This window comes from Rhea pennata, chromosome 3 (genome assembly GCF_028389875.1).
Source record: "Rhea pennata isolate bPtePen1 chromosome 3, bPtePen1.pri, whole genome shotgun sequence".
In the NCBI taxonomy this organism is placed as follows: domain Eukaryota; kingdom Metazoa; phylum Chordata; class Aves; order Rheiformes; family Rheidae; genus Rhea; species Rhea pennata.
In genome coordinates, this window is record NC_084665.1 from 53,857,069 (window position 1) to 53,880,563 (window position 23,495).

The 23,495-nt window shown below is 35.2% G+C and overlaps 1 protein-coding gene across 6 annotated transcripts in view; it reads right to left on the reverse strand.

Moving 5' to 3' along the window:
• Nucleotides 1–23,495, reverse strand: part of MAP3K4 (mitogen-activated protein kinase kinase kinase 4) — an 80,169-nt gene that overhangs the window by 18,293 nt on the left and 38,381 nt on the right. For 3 of the 6 annotated variants that reach the window (XM_062572312.1, XM_062572316.1, XM_062572317.1), the window contains exons 5-17: nucleotides 21,858–22,004; nucleotides 19,276–19,433; nucleotides 17,937–18,053; nucleotides 17,431–17,530; nucleotides 17,212–17,295; nucleotides 14,668–14,934; nucleotides 12,591–12,740; nucleotides 11,282–11,443; nucleotides 10,042–10,175; nucleotides 8,148–8,226; nucleotides 5,374–5,452; nucleotides 3,007–3,103; nucleotides 1,986–2,102 (exon numbers count right to left, since the gene is read on the reverse strand). In XM_062572312.1, the coding sequence (XP_062428296.1) occupies nucleotides 1,986–2,102; nucleotides 3,007–3,103; nucleotides 5,374–5,452; nucleotides 8,148–8,226; nucleotides 10,042–10,175; nucleotides 11,282–11,443; nucleotides 12,591–12,740; nucleotides 14,668–14,934; nucleotides 17,212–17,295; nucleotides 17,431–17,530; nucleotides 17,937–18,053; nucleotides 19,276–19,433; nucleotides 21,858–22,004 (1,691 nt within the window). The remainder of the gene's footprint in view (nucleotides 1–1,985; nucleotides 2,103–3,006; nucleotides 3,104–5,373; nucleotides 5,453–8,147; nucleotides 8,227–10,041; nucleotides 10,176–11,281; nucleotides 11,444–12,590; nucleotides 12,741–14,667; nucleotides 14,935–17,211; nucleotides 17,296–17,430; nucleotides 17,531–17,936; nucleotides 18,054–19,275; nucleotides 19,434–21,857; nucleotides 22,005–23,495) is intronic. The other 3 variants (XM_062572313.1, XM_062572315.1, XM_062572314.1) reach the window with 3 other exon arrangements.

Consider the following 23,495-nt stretch of genomic DNA (forward strand, 5'->3'; position numbering starts at 1 on the left):
AAACAAAACAAAAAAACAAACACCCAATTCTTTGAAAAACAGATCTAGACAACTAGACTAAAGCCATGCATTCACTGCAACTTTCGTATTACCATCCATGAAAACAATGTGCATTGGCTGCAACTAAGTAGAACTCCCCTTCCTTTTTTACCAATAGCTATCTTTAAGAAGAAACTGTCAAAATGTCAAGCTTCTCATTTTGACCAAACTTCTGTAAGAGAGACATACAGAAAGCATTAAAAGAATATATAATTGTATTCAGGTGTGCCAAATAATAAACAGCTGCATTCAGTGATGTAAAAAAAAAAAAAAAAAAAAAAAAAAAAAAAAAACCCTACAAATACTAAAAATTGGCCTCTTATCTCCCTGCTGAAAAAATAACCTCCAATAAAGATATCCCTTGTCTCTTTAACTGGTCTACATACTTTAGTAAAAATTCACTTTATATTGCATGCAAAATAAATAATAACAAGTCCTGTGTTTGGCTTTTCTGAATCATAAATACTAATTATTCATTACCCTGTCATTGTATGAAGCTCCTAGAACTTCTCAGTGAAAATAAGTCTCTAGAATGTTACTAACCTGAAAAAGATTCTTCAAGTGCATAGCACTGTAGACTACTGCTTATTTTGTTTCCTTTAAAAGAAGGCTTAAAATGGAAACACATAAATACATAATAAAGACATAGTTTGAATGAAAAAAAATGCAGGACACATGTTTAACAAAGAGCCTGGACTGACAGCTTGCATGTCTACAGGCAAGTCGCATCTTACCATAAGGTGATCAGATTTAGGAGATAAGAAAGTGGCAGAAGGATCTTATAAAAAGAAAAAAAAATTGCAATCTACTTCCCTCTTAACACCTAAGCGCACGCTTCTCCTGTGCATTTTGTATCAAATCTACAAAATATGATAGTCTGCTGGCTAACAACTGAGTGTTATTTATTAAAAAACAACTAATTCAGAAAAATCAAGTCATATCCAAGTTCACTTTGGTCACTATCAGTCTATTGCCCCTTCACTGTTTGTTACTTCTTTTCTTTAGAACAGTCATATCATATGTCTTCATTCATAAGAATCTCTTTTGTATAATGGTGCTTTTGGCACTTTGCAGTAGAAATAAGAATCCAAAAGCAATTATGACATTATGTGACTCATAGGGTTTTCACTGTCAGGGGTGCAGAAGAAAGAGTAAATTTAAAAAACTTGGGAGACTTGTGATTTGTCAATAGTCTCACTGTGATGTGGGAAGAGAGAATACCAACACTAAAAGGTGACAGCAAAATCCTGACAGGCGAAAAAGCAAGAAGGATACTGATACCAGTTTGCCAAAAATTCACTCATGACTTCTAAAAGGAGGACTACTCTGATACAGCAGTGGTTTGTTTGGTCCTAAGTTTATTTTGCACAAGTCTAAAAAGCCATAAGTGTAACAATAAGTAAATAAATAAATAACTCTTCAAATCTAATTCTGTATTTCCCACTATACAGCTTCTTTAAAATTTTTTGTTTGGCAATAATTCCAAAATTGTTGGCCAGATCAAAAAGAGGGAAAAAAAAATAAAAATAAAAAAAAGCAGGAGGGGGAAAGAAAAAAAAGGGCATTTGGGCTAATCTGCATATTATAGTCATCTTAATACAGACTGTTAAGACTAATTATCTAGTGAAGTTATACCAAGGAACTGATCAGCACATGTTACTTTTATGGACATGTTTATTGAGCAAATTTATAATCTACTGACCAAAGCTTGAGAACCACATGCTTAAGTTACAATATTGTCTGGACATTTTAAATGAGTGCGGTCTTATCACCTACTTCCACAATATAATATTTTGCTTAAGCCAAACATGAATGGAGGAGCCAGTGGAACACATGATGGGACAGAAATACACAGTGCAAATGATCTACTGAAATGCAAGTACGTGGAAAGAGTTACATGGGTGATATAAGTTGAGTAAGACCGCTGCATCATAGAGTGGAGCTACCTGGTCTCATTTGCACTGCTGACAGGTTTGGGTTGAGCTGAGTCGCTACCGATGGGAGCGGGGCGACTGACAGCAGCACTGCAGTGGTTCCGTGCATCACAAGGGACATTCCGTGTGCTGTAGCAAGAAGAAAAACTTCAGGGAACAGTTGGGAAAAAAAGTGAATGGAGTTGAAAGTTTAGTTTAAAATTAAGATTTTGAAATGTGCATAATGAGGCCTAGTTTTAAAGGCTTTTCAAGTACATAAAAACTTTCCTGTGAAATAATTTGGGGGCTCAGAAGTTTCAGGAGCTGTCCATGAGCACAATAATAATCTTTAAAATAACCCCCTCCCTCAAAACTTTAAAGTAGCACCACACCTAAGCAACTTCCAAAAATGTAGTACATATTCTGACCCTATATTACTCTTCCTGTAAAACAAGGCCCTTATTCTGTTTGTGTAAAAGGATGCACAGCACAATTAATTTTGAAATTAAAAAATATGTATTTTTGCATTAGTTCTCAGTCAACTCTTTTAAAGGGAAGCAAATCACCCACTGTTTTAAGTTTCTTCATAGCAGATTGTTAATGATGCAGAAATGCCACCATATTCCAGAATGCTGCATTTTTAAATCTAAGCTAAAGTACAAAAAGCACTGTCACAGACAAGTGTCACAGACACTCAAAGTGGAGAGGAAATAAAGGCTTGTTAATGAGCAGTTTTCACTGAACTAAAGCTTGTTACAATGCAACAATGTTTTCAGGAAAAACAAAGCGAATAAGACTTCAAAGTTGGAAAGCATGCACCAATAAAAACTGCAAAAGTAAGTAAATAAATTTAAAAAAGGGTGGGGATGGAAACAAACCATATTACCCTTAAAAGCAGATCTATAAAAATCACTAGATCGCTAACATGCCTTCCTCCCTCCTGCCCCCAAGCTGATTTGCCTACAACAGGAAATGGTGTCCTACTCACTCAAGGACCAGCATTGCCAAAAGAAGTTAAAACTAGAGTTTAGAATTCTGGACTAACGCTAAATACCTGAAACCTTCAGGAGTGGGAATGATAAGGTGAGGATTTGGTGGATCACTATGGCATCGAGGTACCTTTACAGGACGGGGACTGTTTCGATGAATAGCTAAAAAGAAAAAAAAATGGCTCATTTATTCAGATGTCAGAAAAAGCCTGTTTAGGATCATTTCACAATACAATTTTGAGATTCAACAAAAATTAAAACAAATTGCTATTTTCCAGAGTTAACTATGAGTAGGTACATATTTTCTTCTTATTATTAGAGACTTATAAGTCTCTAATTATTCCCATTTTAACTTATCTTTGGCTGTACAGATTGTTACTCATATTACTATATCATGTAACTCATTTCTGTAAATGAATTAAAACTGTCAAGAGAATGAAAAACTAGCAAAAAGATGTATGTATTTACTTCACTAAAACAGCATGTTCATTATTTCAATTTCACAGATAAAGTGTACTTTGTTATCTTATTGCTAAGTAAATATTAATGAACCAAATAAGAGCTAATAAGTGAACAGTAGTATTATGTTCCTTTTGCATCAAAATTAAGTTTCCTCAGACAAAAACAGAAACCTAAATGAGCTGGAAAAAAAAACCCAAGACATTTTTACCCATACTCATGACCTTCTGACAGGCTGTGGGTGACTTGTCTGCCTTATAGAAAGAGCACAAAGGGACAGGGTAATACCCAAATAAGTCATCATTGTCCTTATGCCAAGCTCACGCAGTGCCCACAGAAGCAGTCACCAGTGCCTTCCCCTCTCCCCACTATCTACTTAATTAGCCTGAAAAAGATAGTTGCAATCATGACATAAGATAGCTGGCTGCCCACAGAAGATGGGGTCACAAGTCGTCTTTCTGAAAGTGTGGGGTTATTCAGAGTGAGCTGGGTTTATGCCATGTTTGCAGTACCTGGAAAAGTAAAAGAAGACAGAGCCAGCTGTTGGTCCAAGTGTGTTACAGCTCCCGGAGGTACTAACAGATGGCATGGTCTAATCCACTCACCTGGACATGAGCTGCCTCTCAAAGGTAAAGGATAGGGAAAAAAAAAACAACAAAAAACAAGCAGCTGGACCCTGAGCTAGCCAAAAACCTATACACAACAGCTTGAACGCAACTGGATCCTCAGCTTTTGGACAGGGGGTAAAGATCCAGTGGTTTAAAGTCTCTCAACATGATATGCAAGCGGAACTAGGAATTTTTATTTTTCTCCTGATCATGAGATAGAAAGAGGTACCAGCAACACATGCAGCCAGGATGTAGTTTCTACTTAGTTATGCTTATTTCATACATATTGAAGTTTCAGCTGGCTGTTCAAGCCTGTGCCATCTGTCCATGTCATTCCCACCTGTGCCTTTGAGCCAAAAGCTATTGAGCAATTTAGCTTGTGTGATCAGCTGTGTCCGTAACGTCATTTTAAGGTTTCAATATTTCGAGATTATCATATTAATGTTTTATCTAAAATGAGCCTTGCTCTGAATAGCAGTATCAAAAGTGAATGTACAGCTTTTATATCACAGTTCAGGATCTGGGTGCAATCTACTTTAGACAACGTTCCTTTTAATAAGATTGGATATTTCACTGGGAAAGGTTTCTCAGCTATAAGAGTCTCATCAAAATTATATCAAAACTGAAAAAAAAAAAGAAATTTTTCCTTAGCTAATGAAAGGATTCCTCCTGGCCATGTCAAATTACCTTCTCTTCACTTCTTTTGCCACAACCCCATGCTGGAAGTGGACATCAAGAGAAATACAGGAAGAAAATACAGTATTTTGAAATTTAAACCAGCCAGTGGACTTGGCAGGAGGAAGAGAAAAGTGTTGAGAAAGAAGAAGCACAGCTGAGGAAACATCCTTTTCTCAAGATAAACAATTAAATATGCTGATTTCACCCTAGTGCCAAAGATATTTTACATTAAGACAAGTTTTATTGTATTAGAAAACTATTTCTAACTTCTCTATTTTGAGCCATCAGAACTAATTCCTCTGTACCTTAATACTTCTGTAAAAATCTGTCAGAACTCTGAATATCTGGAGTGCCACAATGAAATGCTGGGAGAAGCTGTGACTGTCGTCTTAAAGTTACAAACACTTCCTTACCCCACCTTTAAAAACATAGTCCTTTTTCAAAAGATCTGTGAGACTTCACAGAGACTCAAGAGTAAAAATCAGACAAAAGCACATCTAGAGCTTTCAAATTGTGTAAAACCACCACGTATTTACACTTTCTCAGGCAATAATGGTTCATATCAACAATCATGAAAAGTTTGAAAAATATTTTTATTGCTATTTTTAGCATTTTAAATGACTTTACAATCAAAATTCTGTAACCACAGCAGCAAAGCTCTAGAAATGTTAGTAACTTCTGCCTTACCAAGGTACAAACCTGTAACAGGACTATGAGGTTTTCCAATCACATGGCCAATGCATTCATTCATCAGAGCTTGCAAACTCTAGAAAAGACAAAAAAGCTGTTATGTTTTACATTACAAAATAGTTCATCATCACATGATAAACGACACAATAATGAAATGATACTGCTTTAAAACATGATCATTCAAATACTACCCCCTGCAATCTATATTAAATTTTTGAATCTACTTTAGGTTTTGCTTTTGATTTTTTTAAACTACAAAGTCCTAGCTAATAAAAGCCTTGCAAAATAAGTATCCAAGAGAACTGAACAATAATATATTATAAAAAACATTTCATACTATATAATTAGCGTAAGCTAAAAAAAATTCTCAAAAAATTAAAGACCATGCTTACTGAAAATAATCAATCAAAAAGCTGTAGCCACACCCTCTGCCTGCCTGCCCTCCCCCCTAAAGAAAGAACATACAAAAAAAGTAGGCAAGAATATAATGCCCAGATCACATGATAAAAATCTGTAAAATAACAATATGGAGCACTGCATCTTAAAAGAAATCCGCTTCTCTTAACTTACCCATGAAGTTACCAAAACTTCCAGGAATGGATATTTAACAGTTAAATCACAAAGGATGTTTAATAGCTAAATCACTGAACTGAGGTTCAAACAATCCAAGTTTGAGTGCTAGGTATACTTTTTACTGTGAATGTAACTGTGGACAAGTTATTAAATCTTGCTCTTGTTCAATTTACTCATCAGAACATAAGGGATAAAATGTATCCTCACAATAATGAATTAAAATGATCGTGTTGTTAGTTATAGTTGCTACTAGCTTTGAAGGCTACTTCTATATACTGATCATTCAGCCCAGCCAAAACTTCTTCCAGAAATTCAAAAACTTAACAAAGAGATAGAACATGAAGCGAGGCTTACTGAAAAAAAAAAAAATCTTGTGTTTAAAGAACTGGTTTAGTCTGGGATTGAAATAGCTCATCAAAAGATGTGCTGGATGCTTTATACTTCAAATCTATATCCTTCCCAATGTCCTTCCACAACATCCTGTATTGTTTAAGTAGAGGATTAGGATTGTCACTGGCTTTTCTAGGGCAAATGCTACAACCTGCATTATACAGGAGTCAGATTAAATCATTGCAGTGGCTTCAAATGATGCTCTTCAGAACTGCAATCCAATCTAAGCAAGCTAAAGTCCAGAAATGCAGCTAAGGTTTTGGTTCCTCCACTTTCTCTCATACTAGTAGAAGGTCTCATTTTATTCAAACTTAAATAACACTGGTTCTGAATTCTCCTCTTGGTAAATGTGAAATCTCTGTCGTAAAAATGCACCATCTGAAGAAGTGTCATGGTATCTCTGATAACTGGTAGTCAAAATGCTTGATTGCTTGATAATGCTCTGTCAAGGTCACACCAAGGTATCAATTCCATTTTTCGGAGACAGTTATCAGTCGATTATCTCAAAGGCCACATAAGGTTTTTGAGATCTTTTTCTCCTTACAAGCCTCCCCCTAAACACTTCAGAGACTTCTAAAAAGACTGTATCACTAAAACACACTTGTATTACTCTTTGAAATACTAGCTGCTTTGGGAACTGTGCCAAAGCAAACAAATAAATAAATAGGTAAATAAAAGCTGAGGGGCTACTTCTAAAGCTAAAACGTTTAGACAGACAACTTTTCACAGCAACACATAGATAGGACAGAACGATAAACTTACTTGAGCGGTCTTGATAGAAACATATGTAGTGAAAAAACTAAATTATATAGTTTTGGTATTAAACAAGATTAATGTGTTATTTCATACTGCATCTTGAATTGTGCTCTCATTCAAAAGTGATTCAGTAGCAATGCATTGTCATTAATCAAAGGATTAATGCTGCTGTGCTTCAAGAGATAGCAAAATTAAAAATTTTGCAGAAATAATCACTGAAGCAAGTTTATGAAAACAGTTCATTTAAAGTTATATCACAGTTCCTTAAACATCTATGGTCACATGGATTTCCTACATGAGTAGGAAACAGAAAACTAAGCAGAAAAAACATTAAAACTGCAAAGTCTAGCAATGCCTTTTAATATTATCTTTAAATAAAAAAAATCTTGGATCTCTGAAATAAAAAGCAAGTGGTATTGCAACACTTGTATTCTCCGATTCTATGGCAACTGTACTTTGACTTCTCTGCACTACTGTACTGAATCAAGATTAGAGGAATAAATTCTCATGAGTTTATTTCCATTGGGAAAAAGGGAAAGCAGAGCACAGAAAAGTTAGTTAGTCTACTTGTTTTTTTCACAGTAAAAACAAGAGAGAGGTACTTTAAATCATTGGCATGATTTTAAGAAATTCTTCTAAATAATTCTGATTCTGTACTCACACCATAAATGAACTGTGTGCTAAAATAAGCCTGAAAAGTTCGTTATGACTACTCTAAAGTGTTATTCTGCAGAAATCTGCTCTCAGAATTCCCAAGAGACAGAGATATCAAACACATCAAGACAGTACCAGCAACATACGAAGTGTAGTAAGACAGTACTAGTGAACTGTCAACAACTTGAAAATTTTAATACCAATGCTCACAACCATACACTTTGCAAAATCTTACAAACTACGAGTTATCCACTTCATCAATTATATAAAAGAGCAAGTATGTCAGAACAGCATCCGTAATCACACCCAGCTTTATAGAAAACATCCCTGATAACAGACACTGATAGCTTCGCATGTATTTATAAATAAACAGTAGTTCAGAATAACTTATTCCGTACCAAGAAGTCATCTTCTGGGAGAGCTGAAATAAATGCTGGCTCAATGGCTTGAAGAAAATCAAAACCTTGAGTTGCCCATCTAATCTCAAAGAAAAATAAAACAGAGAAAAAGAATTGTTCTTTGGCTAAAACTATCATCAGATTTGCAAAAACATCCAACAACAATAAATTACAGTTACTTATTTTTCTCTGGAAAATATGAAAAAAAATCCTTATAAGAAAATAGATTAATAAATAAAAGGTAATAAATTTAATCTGTATTGATCTTTGACAATTTATATTCAGACAAAGCCTGATCTTAGCCAGGACACTGACAAACAAACTAAACAGACGATGCGATCCTGAAGTCGGATGTAGGTGCTACCTTCAGGAATATCATTTCACTCAACACAACTTAGAGCAACAAGTCAAACAAGCATCCCCTGTCTAAACTCTTCTTTCTGAAATAAGGCCAAAAGATGAATTATAATTTCATGAGAATCTGATCACCACCACAATAGGCATCAGTAGTTTTAAAGCCTAGACTGGTATAGTAAAACAACTAAGGAAATTCTTAGAGTGGGCTCTGTCTTCAGCTGCTTGCTCTCTCCCTACTGTGTTACCCCCCCCCCCCCCCACCACCAGACCTACTGGAATTAGCAGCAGCAATCTAGAAAATGCAGATTAGCATTCAAGGCTAGCTACCCTATCAGTGCATACTTCAACCTACCCACTCTTTCTCCCTCCAAGCAAAACAAACTATCCCCTGGACAGATTGACTAGTCCTGCTTTAAGGAAACTAAGTTATCACTGACATGTGATCTGCTAGCAAGGATCAGTAAGAAACCTACTTCGATGCTAGAGAACTGTATAAAAGTTCTGACACATCAGCTGCAAAATACTGCAAAACCACCTAAATAAAGTGATGTTATCATTCTGCTTGGGTCAGTTTCCTAGTTTCTCTGTTAGTGTAGTGAATTCGAAAATGATGTAAATCTTTTCTTTTCACTGGGGCCTAGCAGTAGCATTTCACAGCGCTGAGTCTATGAGAACAATCTACAAGACCATTGGGCAAAATAGTACTGTTGACAGACTGAGTAAACTTGCATTCGTGTGCTTAGACTACGCAAACGTAGTAACAGTTTCATCCCAGTCAAAGCAGGAAATCTTGCTGTTCAACCCCTCCATATCCTTACATTATGGATGAGAAAAAAAAATGCTCTGAGTTAAACCTGGGAAAAAGAGTCATGTGCAAATAGAAGAAAGTATTTTAGACTACAACAAAAACTATCTTCAAAGACATCTTTATCTCTAAATGAATTAGTCCTGATGCCATACTGCCTTCTGTGCAATGGTAGAAATCTATTATTTATGCATAATCCTAAAACTGAAGAATTTTTACCAGAGCAGAAACATTTCTTCCTCATCTGTGGAAGGTTCTTTAGGCACTTTCAGGAGGCACCAATAGAAAGGACATGTACAGGAAGATAAAGCAACTATACCTATATGCCTGCAACTGACATAAAACTATGTCAACATCTGTATAAACTTTCTCTGTAAAATATCCAAATATTGACTGTTGCATATTCAACAATCTTTACTGGCATCTGATCAAATAGTACTTTTGCTCCAAATTATAGCCTCTGAATTGCTTGGGTCCAGTGATCATTTTCCTCTCATTTTCTGTCAGCTAATATTTGAGGCAAGATGCTAGACAAAATATTTCGCTAAGCAGTTCAGCTGTTCATTTGGCTTTATGCATTTAGTATTCAAATTATCTCCAAAACTCAAGAGCCAGAAGCCTCAATAGTTCAAATGAACTAGTTCAAAACAACTAAGCAATTAAACATGAAAAAACCTGCATGATATTTAAAAGTAACGCAAACAACCATGACATTAACAAGTTAGCTGTTACCTGGGTCGAGTGCCTCGGCCACTCTCACATTTTGTTAGCACATAATTCATCCATTTTCTGGCAAAGTTGATATACTTATCTCCAATTTTCTGCCTAAATTCTCCAGACATCAGGCGAACAACTTCTTTGTGGTACTGTAAGAAATTAAAAATTACCCTGTATGTATTAATAATAAAAACAAAAATACCATTTGCAATATCCACTGGAGTATTTGCAAGCTAATAAAAGATTACAGTATGGTACAGTCACATTCTGTTCTTAGATAAAATGACTTTATGCAAGCAGTTACATAATTAAAAAAAGGATCATTTAAAAAGAACATGATACAAACTAGATAGCATACTTGTGTGTATATGGGCACGTGCTGATGTTTAATAGTGCACACAGTATTTAAGAAACATCTTATATAAATGCTTAGCTATATAACAACAGATTGAACCTCCAAGTAATGCTTATTTTTAGTTATTTTGCACTTGATTGGGGAGGTGGAATGAGGTATACATGTACATTGAAAAAAGTCAGAAATATCAGCTGCAGAAGACTACCTTAAAGTATGTTACTGTAGTATAAAATCTCAAAAAACAAAAGCCCCCAAAACCCCACCCCCGCAAAAGAAGCCTGCCAAACCACCCCCAAAAAGACAAAAAAAAACACAAAACAAAACAAAAAGAAAAAAATATAAAAAATCCACATCCACCCTATGAAAAGGTCACAAGAATCAAATAACTAAATATTAAAAGAATGTGTCTGAACATGACATTTCTTGGTCATCATAGGGAGACACTCAAAAGCTATATTCACTTCATATAAGAACTATGTTAAAATTTGAAAGAAAGGTTCAAATTAAATGCAAGGATTATCCTACATCAGGCTGAAAAAACAGGGAGAAGACATGTTACATAGATGATGTTCAATATCAAAGAACATTTTTGATTTCACCTAATATGCTGCTCAGTAGTAGAGCCTACAAGACTATGATTATATTCAGACTTTAATGAGCAATGTAACATTAAAAATCTTTAGGAACTTGCTAAATTCAATACACCTACCCACTCTTTTTCAATAATTTTCAATACAAGACACCTGAGGGAACAGGCATTTTTATAATGCTCTTATAAAACTCTTCATATTTCCTCAGAGTAATAGCTTATTTGCCCCAATACAAAGATGGGAACTTTATCAGCTCCTAGCAGAACTGTGCAAAAATAAATAATTTTTTGTTAACTTTTTGTTTCCTTACCTCAAACCCAAAATTATAACCCTGAATCATGGCTTCCCGGTAGTATTGCTGTAAAGTGGCAGATTCAGATTCATCAACTTCAGCATCAAACTCAGACGTGAACATGCGATCAACTCTATCAATGGCACTGCTTATCTTATTGCATAGCTGCAACGCATCGCTCTGAGGAACAACAAAAAAAGGGGGGAGGAAGCATCAAATTATTTATATTTATATTCTATAGTTGAGTAGATTAGGCAACCATGAATACGACAATAACATTATTTTGAATGGAAATGTACTTTAAAGTCCTCACAATTCATTCAGTCTTGGAAAAACGTTTTCCCAGCACCCACATCAATTTCTGTGCAAGTCTTATAACTAAGTGAAGTATCATAATTCAACTTGTCTGCTTTTAAAGTTAACCTACTCATTCAAAGAAAGCTAAAAAAGACAAAAAAAATGGAAGTGATTTTACTATCTGTGGGATTTGCTGGTACCAGCTGAGTGAAATCAATGACTCATCAGTCATTGATGTCAAGTCAGAAGATTATGTGATGTTGCTGTAAAAGAAAAGGATTGTGGGATTTGCTTGTAAGAGCTGAAGTGGTGAAACAGGACATGGAAGAGTTCGCTGAAAGGTTAAGCGGTTTTTGATTTGGTGGACTTTCTGATTGCTTATAAGTATGACCGCTTGCACAATAAAGGGGGACATTCTCTAGCGTTCACATTGAATGTGTAGTGATGTCTCATTTTCTTCACAACGACTATCTGCAACGTGACCAAACTTTTGGATATTTTCACTCTGGTATGTGGACATAGCTTCTACTGAATTTGGGAAAAAATGAACAGCCATGAAAATGCAACTTCAACACAACAAATCTGCTTTCGTGAGTCACAAAAAAAATCCAAAACAAAAACCCAACTACTCATCCTCTCCAAATCTGATGGGGATGGTGGAGAAATTTGCCTTTTCTTTCAGATCATAGGTTTTGACAGAATTTATTTTTATGAAATCACACACTTTCCATAATCCTTTCATATAAAGATGCATTTCTTCTGCTTTTATTAACATTTCTGCTGCACTATGGACTTGCTTCCCACTGGGCCCGGACAAACATGATTATAACCAATATCACTCAAAAATACATTCACTAATCACTTCCAAAAAGAGAATGAAAAATGTACTGAAAATATACTCCATGGAGGTTGCATAAATTGCAATTGCAGAATACTTCATTAACATTGCAATCACGTTTTTTTTTTTTTTACTTATCAGTGAGCAAAGAAAGAAACAATTCTGACTGAAATCATCTGGAAGATTGATTACCTTTAGCTGTTGTAGAGCTTTGGCAATGACTGGTTGGCTCGATGTCTGTTCGTGGTGCAAAGATACAAGCCCTTCAATAGACTGTTGGAAAGCTTTTCTCTGACTCACAAGATGAGCAGATTGAATGACTACAAGGAGGAGGTTATCAACCTAGGAATAGAAGATACCACTAGTTCTTATAAAGAAAACTCTCTATAGAAAGACTTGTCGCCTATCAGCAAGTCGCAGCTGGTTATTTTTTGAATTCTAAAATTTTGATGGCCTCTCTCTCTTCACTGTTCATGAGAACACTTAACCATATAGAAAAGCTTAACACTGGCAACCAAGCTTGATAAATGTTCATCCTATGGGGAAAAGTCTAACAGAGCAAATACCATGTAGCAGGCTTTCAAGGGAAATATAGTACTATCCATTTCCTGAAAGACGATCATCTTTTTGAAGCTTGGTACTCACTGTATTAAAAATCATCTTCAAAATAGTTACACATACAAAGGTAGTATCTAAGAGCAATGATTATACTGTCTCAAAATAGCTGCAGGTACGAATTGTCATAAATAAGCAAATTTTACCCAAGTAACATAATGCATTCAAGGGCAAAAAGCTATTGTTGAACAGGGAAAAATCATAGTGTTTGCTTACTACATAATGTTTGCTCAAATTTTGAAAATTTTTAAAATGTAAGAATGTTTTGAATATCAGAACTCTCATATTGCAGAACTCTATAAAAAATACACAGAGTAGCAGATGGTGTTGCCTTTCCTGCAGCACTACGATTCACATACTAAGCTCTGTCAATTTTGAGCTACGAAAAAAAATGTAGCTGTAACAAGTTACTGCAAAACCACTCCCACACAATCTAGATTTTCAATACCCCCCTCATAACAATATTTTGCAATAAAAATTTTAAAAATTTTTCACAAGATACTTCTATTTTAAGAATATTTTGAAAATAATAACTTAATATTTTAGTTTGCAATTAAAAGTCTTTAATCAAAAATTCTCTTTGGGGGTAAAGCACAAGAAGCACACATAATCTTGCAGAGGAACTGTTTACTTCCTTAATTATCAATACATGATTTAAAACAGACATTTAAACAATATTACACATACACACAGCGTGTTCCATGTATGTTAATATATGCCAGATGGAATGTCATTTTCAAACCAAATTCCATCTCTTGCTGTTTTCATTTTCTGAAAGAAATGATAACTTTTATCAAAGCCCAATGACATTCTAAAAGTCTAATCAATGGCTAGTTATCTGCTGTTCAGTTTGGACCACAGACAAACAGGAAGTAACAAGCTTGCACCTCACATACACACAGTAACATACACAGAAGTGAATTTTATGGCTGCCTGAAATTGTCAGAGCCCTCATGGAACGTTAAGAGGCCGGCCATAGTGACTTGGAAAGTAACTCTGTTCATAGATATTAGAGACCATTTATGGTACAGACCAAAGGAACTACACAACATACCAAAAGAAAGATTCACTTAGCTCATAAGAGTATGAGAGCAGGAGGGGCAGCGAGCTGTAGCTGGCTCAGTTATTGCAATGTGGCAGAACTACTGGCAGGGAACCCCAGTTGGCTTGGGATAAGAAAAATGTGACTAGAAAGATTTCTTCCTGCAGAACTCTTGAATATCCAGTAGTTTCCACTGAAATTCAACATTAAATGCCACAATTCATCTAAAATGCCCGATGATTGGTTTCATCCTTAGAGTGTGTAAAGTACAGTTCAGCCACATGTTCTTGGACATTAGTGGCTTCTTACTAAAACATAAAGCTTTTAAGTCTTACCTATGTCTCTGACGCTGAACACCAAGTAAACATTTTTGGTATCTCTCTATTACAGAAATCCTTCCCTGAAAAATGCACACTACAAGAATAATCCTTTTAAGAAATGCTAAAGTCCTATGAATTTGCTACTTGTACTAACACAACCAAGAACTACCACTATGCTTGAATTCAACTTTTTATTACCTGTACGAGATATCATAGTTAAAATACTGTAGCTAATCTCAAAGGACAAGCATTTATAGGAAGCGTGGAGATCGCATGAAGGCAAAAAACCTACCTGCATGCTTCGCAGTGTATCAGCAGTTTCTACCTGTGGCACTACTTTGACTGGCTGACCTTCCCACACACTCCAACTGTCATCTAATTCATGCTCTTTGCCACTGTGTTTGGTCATTACTAAATATGCCTCATATGCAACTTCATCTGAATCCTTTGAGCAATCCTTTCCTGCAGCTGCATTTAGGAGCTGTAAAATCACAGATTTTTCCCCTGCAATACTGTTTGGGACAAATACTTGTAAGTTCTCGAGTCCAGGGATTTGCACCTGTAGAATATAAATAAATAAGAGTGAATTTCAGTTTCTTCTAAGATACACAAAATGGATATATGTCATCTCCTTCAAACAATAGGAAGAGTTCCTATCTTAAGTAGCTGTAGCAATATACATACTAAATCAGTACATGCAGCCATTTTTTGCACTATAAACCAAAATCCATTAAAATAAATTATTCTTGGAATCTAAAACACCACCAATATCCAGCAACATCTTTTTGTGCACCTTTATCTTTTTACATATTATTTCAAAGGAATCTTTATTTATTTTATATATATATTTTATACATACACACTATATATATTTTTACATATATATATATATATAAAGAAGTAGTAAACTATTCAAGACTGTTAACACTTTAAACTGAGAAACATTGGAACATTAAAGTATACATACTTGCTCATGAAAAATTCACACGGGATCCCTAAATATCCACACAACATTAAGCAAAGATATGGCTATAAAAAAAATAGTTATTCTTGACTATTAATGTAAAAGAAGTAATTGTAAAGTCCAAGAAGAGCTTTTTCTTCTAGTAACACACTATGTCTTGTGTTATATCTGCCATAGTGGAAACGATACTATAACAGAGTTAGGAACCAAGATCAGACCAAAAACAGTAAAATAGATGATACATACAATTTATAATGAGATAATTAACAACAAAACTTAATTCTCTCTTCTCTTTCTAGATCAATACAATCCTGACTGTAACAGTTCTAGAAATGTGGGGCTGCTCCCTCATCTCACTTACTATTTCAGTGATAATGTCATTATAAAAAGTAACATTAGCTACTGCTTACATCTATTTCTGAAGTTAAACCTCTGGTCACTAACAAAAAGCCTAGTACTTCTTATTCTTAGCTTCAGAACTGACTACATCTACTGTCTTTCCTCTATTTTCATCTTGAATCTGTCAGAATATGGGATATTCATATCCAAAATTTCTGTGCCTTATTCTTTTTCTAAACCCTTTTGGCCCATCATCATAGCCTGTATTGTTCTGGTTGAAGACAACTCTGCTCAAATCGTTGCCCCTCATCTATACCAGTCTCAGCCGCAGAACAGCTACTATAAACAGCTTCTATAAACACAGCTGCTCTGGCTAGAGAATGACAAGACATTAGAAGAAATAATAGCACACCTTTCGACATTTATAATAAAGTTATGTCCTAAGCGTACACTCAGCCAAAACTGCAGTTGCAGAGGCAATTTTTAAAATCTTTATTTTCTTCAGTTCCATGGTTGTAAATGGAGAAAGACTCTATATACTAACACGATTCAATTGTTCAGAAGCGCAACCCAATGTTCCCCAGATTTTTCTGCTTATGCAGCCACCTTCTCCCATGAAATCTATGGCTCCTGCTGCAACTAGTCAGGGTGCAGTTCCAGGTCAGCATACAGCTTCAGTGTCTCAAAGCCAGCTTGTGTCCTTACTTGCCTCCAGAATGACCACCCTCCCTTTCTGAGGGTCTTTCTGAGTCAGATGTGTTATGAGGCATTTAATAACCCTTGATGATTTTCTCTTCTACAGTCTTGTGCAGTCTTCCCTGGAAATCTGTCAACTTTTAGCAATTGTTTATATAAATCTAACAGGAATTTCTTCATATGCAAGTCAGCATTTTTTCCTCAATTGGGAGTTATATATTTGAAATGTATACAAGGACAAAAAGAGCAACAGATCCAAATAAATTTAACCTGTTGAAGAAACTGACATACTTCAATTCAAACTACAATAAGGACTTGTCAACCTGGAAATATTTAATTTAATACTTTTGCTGCGTGAAACTGCTATTCACCAACAGTATTTTGGAATGAAACACTTGTCCCTACTCAGACAAAACATTATACCGTGCCCTGCATTTCTTTAGCGCTTTCATAGAAGTTAGCTAGAGTAGATTGTACAATATTGTTGTTTTAGAAAAGCATGATAAAAGCAGGTCTGCAGTCTGAGATTATCTACTTAACATTCTCCCTTTACTGAAGTATCCACACACCTCAAACTTTAACATTTATTTTCATAATATTCCCTACTAAGTTTTGTTCTTCTCACCTCACAAAAAACAAAAGTGTTTTTTCCTAAGTGACGAAGAATCTGTGGAAACAAGAAATTGGACCCTGATTTTCCAAGACATTTGCACTCACACAAACACAGATAAAGAAAAAAAAATCCGACTGCCGCAACATATTAAGTACATGACATTTTAAATTTTGAGATAGGCATGGCACATTAAAAAAAAATTTATGCCTCTAAACTGAATTTACCTTCACATACTCTTTTGTTTTCAGAGAGTTCAGAAAATCTCGTACAGGGGCTGACAATACAAACTCTGCTGCTATTTCAAGATCCTAAGAGTAATTAAAAAAAAATACTTTAAAATTATTTAAAGGACATAAAAAAGTGAACATCAGTAAGTTAGATTAAATTGGATCAAAATATCAGCAAATTAGATTAAAATAGATCAGATTCTACTGTTAACTTACCTTCCTCAGCATTTTAGCAAAACCAAGAGCTTTGGATGCCCTTTCTCTAGCTTCATGAAAGAGTTCTTTTAGCGCTCGGCTGGTTTCTATAACGGACCTCCTAAAACATTGACAAGAATGAAGTGACCATGTTTTTAATAAATCATATCACATCTATTTAGTTATTAGAAGAGTAAAGAAATAGATATATATAGCAAGAGAAAGTGCATAGAAAAGAAATGTCTGCAAGCAACTAACAAGTAAATTTAATTTATACATGTACAGTTTTGATATGGATATAAAAATTCAATTTAAAGAGCACTGCATACACAATCTCTCCTACTCTCAACAAAGAAGGTTAATAGGCACAAAATAATGTTTAGCTATTACTTCTATGGAAATATCATCAAGACAACCTATTGAGTCTTGCCTTTATGTAAGCTTTCATTCTAAGGAACATACTACATTTTAAGTCTGTCAAGAGTAAAGAAACATGAGTAAAAGTGCAAATCTGAGGGGCTTAGTACCTGATCTCATCTGATGCAGTACTATCATCAGCACTGGCCCAAAATTCATCACAACTGTCTTGTAGTCCAGAGTCTAAAAATATTCCTGTAGATTTCAGGAGCATTCCTGCAATATCACTGAAACAACAGAAATGTAGAACTTCAGTCTTATTCAGGTAGCACAGCACCTTATGCTTCTTCCTACTCTGTCTCATGCAAGAGAGCTGTGTTGGTACATCTGTGTGCAGAAGAATCCCCAAGCAGGGTCTTGGGAGCCCTCTGCCTCTCTAGATGTGCAAAGCTGACAGGAACACAGACTTTCCACAAAAGCAGTCATTTCTGTTACTGGAATAAGAGCTCCAGCAGTTGCTGCATCCTATACTACAATCGTTGCAAAAGTACATAGCATAACTTCTGTCTCACTAGGAATTTTACCGAAAGTAGAATTATATATCAAATGTGGCAAGCAGAGGAGCAAAGTCAGGCATTAAACAGAGGAGGTATTTCCTCTGACATCAGAATTGACATCTCTAAGACAATATTTTGTATCGGCCACAATAGGACTAGAAAACTGGAGAATTTCCTTTCATTGGAAGGAAATAAGAACATTTTATTGTTCCAGTTCATTTAAGTTACTGAATGGAAACTGTAACCACAGTATTTTGGGGTGAAGATTAGCAAGCTTTATTTTTTTCCTCTAGTTAGAAGTATCTAACTAAAATTACAATATCCTGTTCACACTACAAATAAAGAAGCAAATAGCCTAGAAAACTTTTATGAGAACTCAGAAAATGGATTTTCCCATTAGGATAAATGAGTATTCTGATCATGTAATGAAAAACGATAATGTGGCAATTTACCGAGGTGACCGGCTTTTGACCAATTTGCTTGGTGAATTATAGCCTGTCTCATCAATAGGTCAATTAAAGTCAAATATTTTTGACAATTATTTCCTGATTGTTTCTTATACCGAAAGCCAGAAGTTTTACATAACCATGATAATTTTAAACTTTGTCACAAAACACAAATTAATTTACTATTATATCCTAAGTATATAAAATACACAGTTCTGATGAAATGGATGGCAACGATGCAAGTTTTAAATTTAGCTAACATTTGAATATGTTTAAGCTGAACTGACTGCACCTATATCATCAAATTTTTAACTAAAAACGGTCTAGACACAATGCAATTCCACAGAAAGACTTTTAATTATCATGGCCTCAAAAAGCCCAGTCTGGGAATCCTGAACAAAATTACTTGAAAGAACAGAATTTTTTAAATAATCAGTGTGAATCTGACTTGAATAAATATCTGTTATAAATCAACACCATCAGCAGACTAATTTTATAAATCCTACCAGAATAGTTTTCCAGCTTGAGCTTCACCTCCTCTGATATAAGGAGTTATTTCTTTGGTGAAATTCCATTCTTCTTCTAAGAGATTTTTCAAACTATGAGATGCTTGAGGTAACTGCTGTAGCATTTGGATCCAGCTTCGCATATAATCAAAGTAAACCTGCACAAGGAGTAAGATACTCAGAATAGAAATTATTATACCACCTACAGCTAAATCAACATAGTTCTCTAAATACTATAACAATAGTAGAAAATATTTAAAGAACAATTTTTGTTTGCTGAACCAAACCAGACTGAAAATGATCTACATGATTCCACACAAAAGGTGCAATAGATGGTTCTGGAAACAGAAAGTGCTACTAAAGTATTACATACTATATCCTCTCCGCAAGAGTTTTCTAGAAATACTGACAGTATTACCACTTCATTTGCTGTGCTGCTATCATCACTACCCTGGTGCTGAACTCTCTAACAATGCCCACATTTTACACAATTATTTAAAGGTGAATTAAAAAAATAATAAATAAAGTCTTCTGTCAATCAGACTACTCCAGGAAGCTTCATCTGAATACATTCTCCTGGACAGGGATAAACACAATGAACTGCCTCACAAATTCTGCACTTCTTGTGTTCTTTTACTGCAAGTCTTCTCTCTCTCCTTCATTTTTATATTTTTAAAGTAATACAAAATTAAATACAATTCTTCTTCATGTATTTGCCCTCAGGGGTCATACTGATGCAAATAATTAGCCACGATTTTGCCATATTTTACTTGGATAATCCATAACGTCAACAATTGCTGTCCCTGTAAGAAGTAGATAAAGTGCTGCTCATTGGTTTCAGGTATTTTCAAATCACAGTGTAATAATGCCAAGACATGGGAAACTTTTTAAACTGATTTTATTTAATTCTGCTTTCATTCCCAGTCCGATTTCTTTCACAGGAATCCTTCTGGTTTTGTTGCCTACTTATTACAAAGGGAAACACAAAGAGCAAGTCTGACCTCTTCTTCCCCCACCACAGATCCTATCTTAATTTTCTGATTTCCTGTAACTTTTCCCATTCCTATTTTCAGTCCAGATCGTCTCTGCAGCCTCTTTGCCCAGCCATCTCAACCTTCTACGATATTCTTGAGCTTTTATCCACTCTTTCTTCCCTGCAACTGATGCTACTGTAATCTGGGACTCTGAGCAGGCACCAACCATGGTTCTTCAAAGCTTGATAAAGTCACTCCTACTTAAACAGCCCTGTCAACAGTCCCCTTGCACAACCTGCAAAAAGTAGAAACCTTATACAATCACATCCACTGCCAGAGTTCAAGCTCTTGCCTCAAAGCACAAAAACATTAGAAATGCGTAAAGAAACAGGTACAAGTAGTGCAAAAATGGGCAAGACAAATCATTTTTCTTCTATCTAGTCAGGTCATTTCTGCTGGAATCATAGAATCATAGGATCAGTCAGGTTGGAAGGGACCTCTGGAGATCATCTAGCCCAACCTCCCTGCTCAGCAGGGTCACCTAGAGCATGTTAGACAGGGCTGCATCCAGGCGGGCCTTGAAGATCCCCAGAGGAGACTCCACAGCCTCTCTGGGCAACCTGGTCCAGTGCTCCATCACTCTCACAGGGAAGAAATTCCCCCTCACGTTCAGGCGGAACTGCCTGTGCTTCAGTTTCTGCCCATTGCCTCTTGTCCTGTCACACAGGACAACCGAAAAGAGTTTGTCCCCGTCCCCTTGACACCCTCCCTTCAGAAGTTTCTAGAAATTTCATATGGGGACAAACATACAGTATAAGGATTTGATGTGAAATGGTACATTTTTACCATTATAGGCAAAAACCAACCAACCAACCAAAAAAAAAAAAAAAAAAAAAAAAAAAAAAACTTGTACTAGGAAAATCTAAGCATCCTCAACCACAGATGGTACCAGCAGCTTTGCTTATGGAACACTACTGATCAGGTATTGAGCCCTGAATATTTTTTATGAATAATGAGGACAAAACTCAAATAAGTCACAAGAGAAAAGTGAATCAGTCTCATCAAGGGAATAAGACTTTAAATTAAGACCACAAAATAAGAATGATTTATTTAATATCTAGTAGAGGCCAAGAGCTGGTCTTTAAAATACCTCTTTGTGTTTAGCTTATTGTAATAATGAATACTTACTAGAAACAAGGCATCATTCTTGGATTAATGCATTACTGAAGTATTAAAACATGATATTAATGGAACAATTGTACTTAATATTAAAATTGTATTTAATAATAAAAGGTTAAATTAAACTTTAAATGTGTGCAACTTACAATTCTATTTATGAACTGTTTTATTATAAATGCAGACAATTTACAAGTTTATTGTACCACAATCCAACAAATAAAAATCAATATTGTCTTCACATGCTAATTTGTTCTTTGTTTAAAATGACAAAGGCATTACAAGGGTCATTAAAGAGTAAAATGAGGGCAACACAGCACCATGAATACATTATCAAGATCTACGTCTGACATGGACAGTAGATTTCTAACAGTAATAGTCAGAATAATAAACTTATCAGAACTCCAAATAAATTCTCTTTTTGAAGCTTACCATTAACATTTTATGCAGGTCCTCTTCAAAAGAATCAATGTTGCAGTCAATCTTTTGCAAGTCATCTAACACCTCACGTAACATAAATTGATAATATTGCTTCATTAACAGACCGCCCTTCAGGACCTCTTTACACTCTCTTACTAGCTGCAAGAGAAAAACCCACAAACTGCAATCAGTAAAGACAATATTCTTAAATTCTCTCTGGGAATTGAAATCTTGTCTAAATATGTCAGTTAGTCACTACCTAATTTCTACAGTTTTTAGAGGATGAATACAGTCACTTCTACATCTCTCCAGGAAAGATCTACACTAGTTTTCCAGGCTTATTTAACTGTCATCATGCCACTTGCCACATAACTGTAAACAGAGATGCAGGCAGACATTTCAGATTTTGTCCTCTACATGGGGCCACAGCAAGCAACTTACTGGATAGTTCAAAAGTTCTGAATTGGGCAAGAGGCCTCATAATCATCATTTGCTGCTTTTGTCATAGATCTTCAAGCTGCTGCCAAGTCTTTTAACTATGGGAATTTCAGTCACAATTTATCGGGAAGGTGTCCACAACCTGACCTGAAAACAGTTGGAATTTCTTTCACTGTTTCAATGGAAAAGGCTAAAACGAGGCAAGGTGTCTTTTGATCAACAGAAGTGGCCATTTGGGTCAAACAGTTCTCTCCTCTATCTGAAAGCTTACAGTTTTCATTTATTTGAAGAAACAGACACAAACACAAGAGTAAACAAACAATACTATAGGTTTCAAATCTATATTAGCAAATGTCTTTAAGTTCTTCCAGTACTAAGTTTTTATTCTTTTGAAATTATTATCAGTCTCCAGGTCTGACAACCCCTGATCTTTCTGACTTCATTAAATCAAGACTCTGAGAGAATGAGATGGAAGATAGCGTAATTTGGAGGGGCAGAGGGAACAAGGTTGTTGGCTAATCTCTGCTTTTTTAAACTGTCCTCTTATAACTATCTTTGCAAAAGAAACTATCAACACAGAGGACTCTATGCATGAGAAAATATAATGACATGAAAGTAAAAAACTTACAAGAAATAACAACATTAAAGCATCAGGAGTTCTACTGAATTTGTTGCAGGCGAAAATAAATTATGCTACACACTATAAACACATAGGGTGGGGGGAAGTAATTTTATAAAATCCGTAGTTTAAAACTTGTCAGTAGTTACATGGAAAAAAAGGAAAAAAAATTACTGTAATTTATTTTAAGATTGAAATTCAAAAATTAGCTATTTACATACCTAGCGTGACACATATTTAAAAATAAATGTATATTCTTCACATATAGCATACACTGTGGCAACCTATTGTCTCATTTTGCCCCTGGATCCAAAGGGATTTGTATTTATAAATTTATAGCTAATTACCTATTATTCAGAGAAACAGATGGGACTTTGCAATATCACTTGTCCATAAAACTTTGCTACCTAGGATGGTATATTTTACAGATACATGCAAAAAAGATTTGTCTATTCCAGATTAGCATACTATTGAAGCTTCATTAAAAATAGATTTCTTTAAAACAGTATTCTTCTAAAAATACTGTCATACACAAACATACAGTGTTACTGAATAACAGAATATAAGATTTACAAAAAAAAAACACTTGTAAT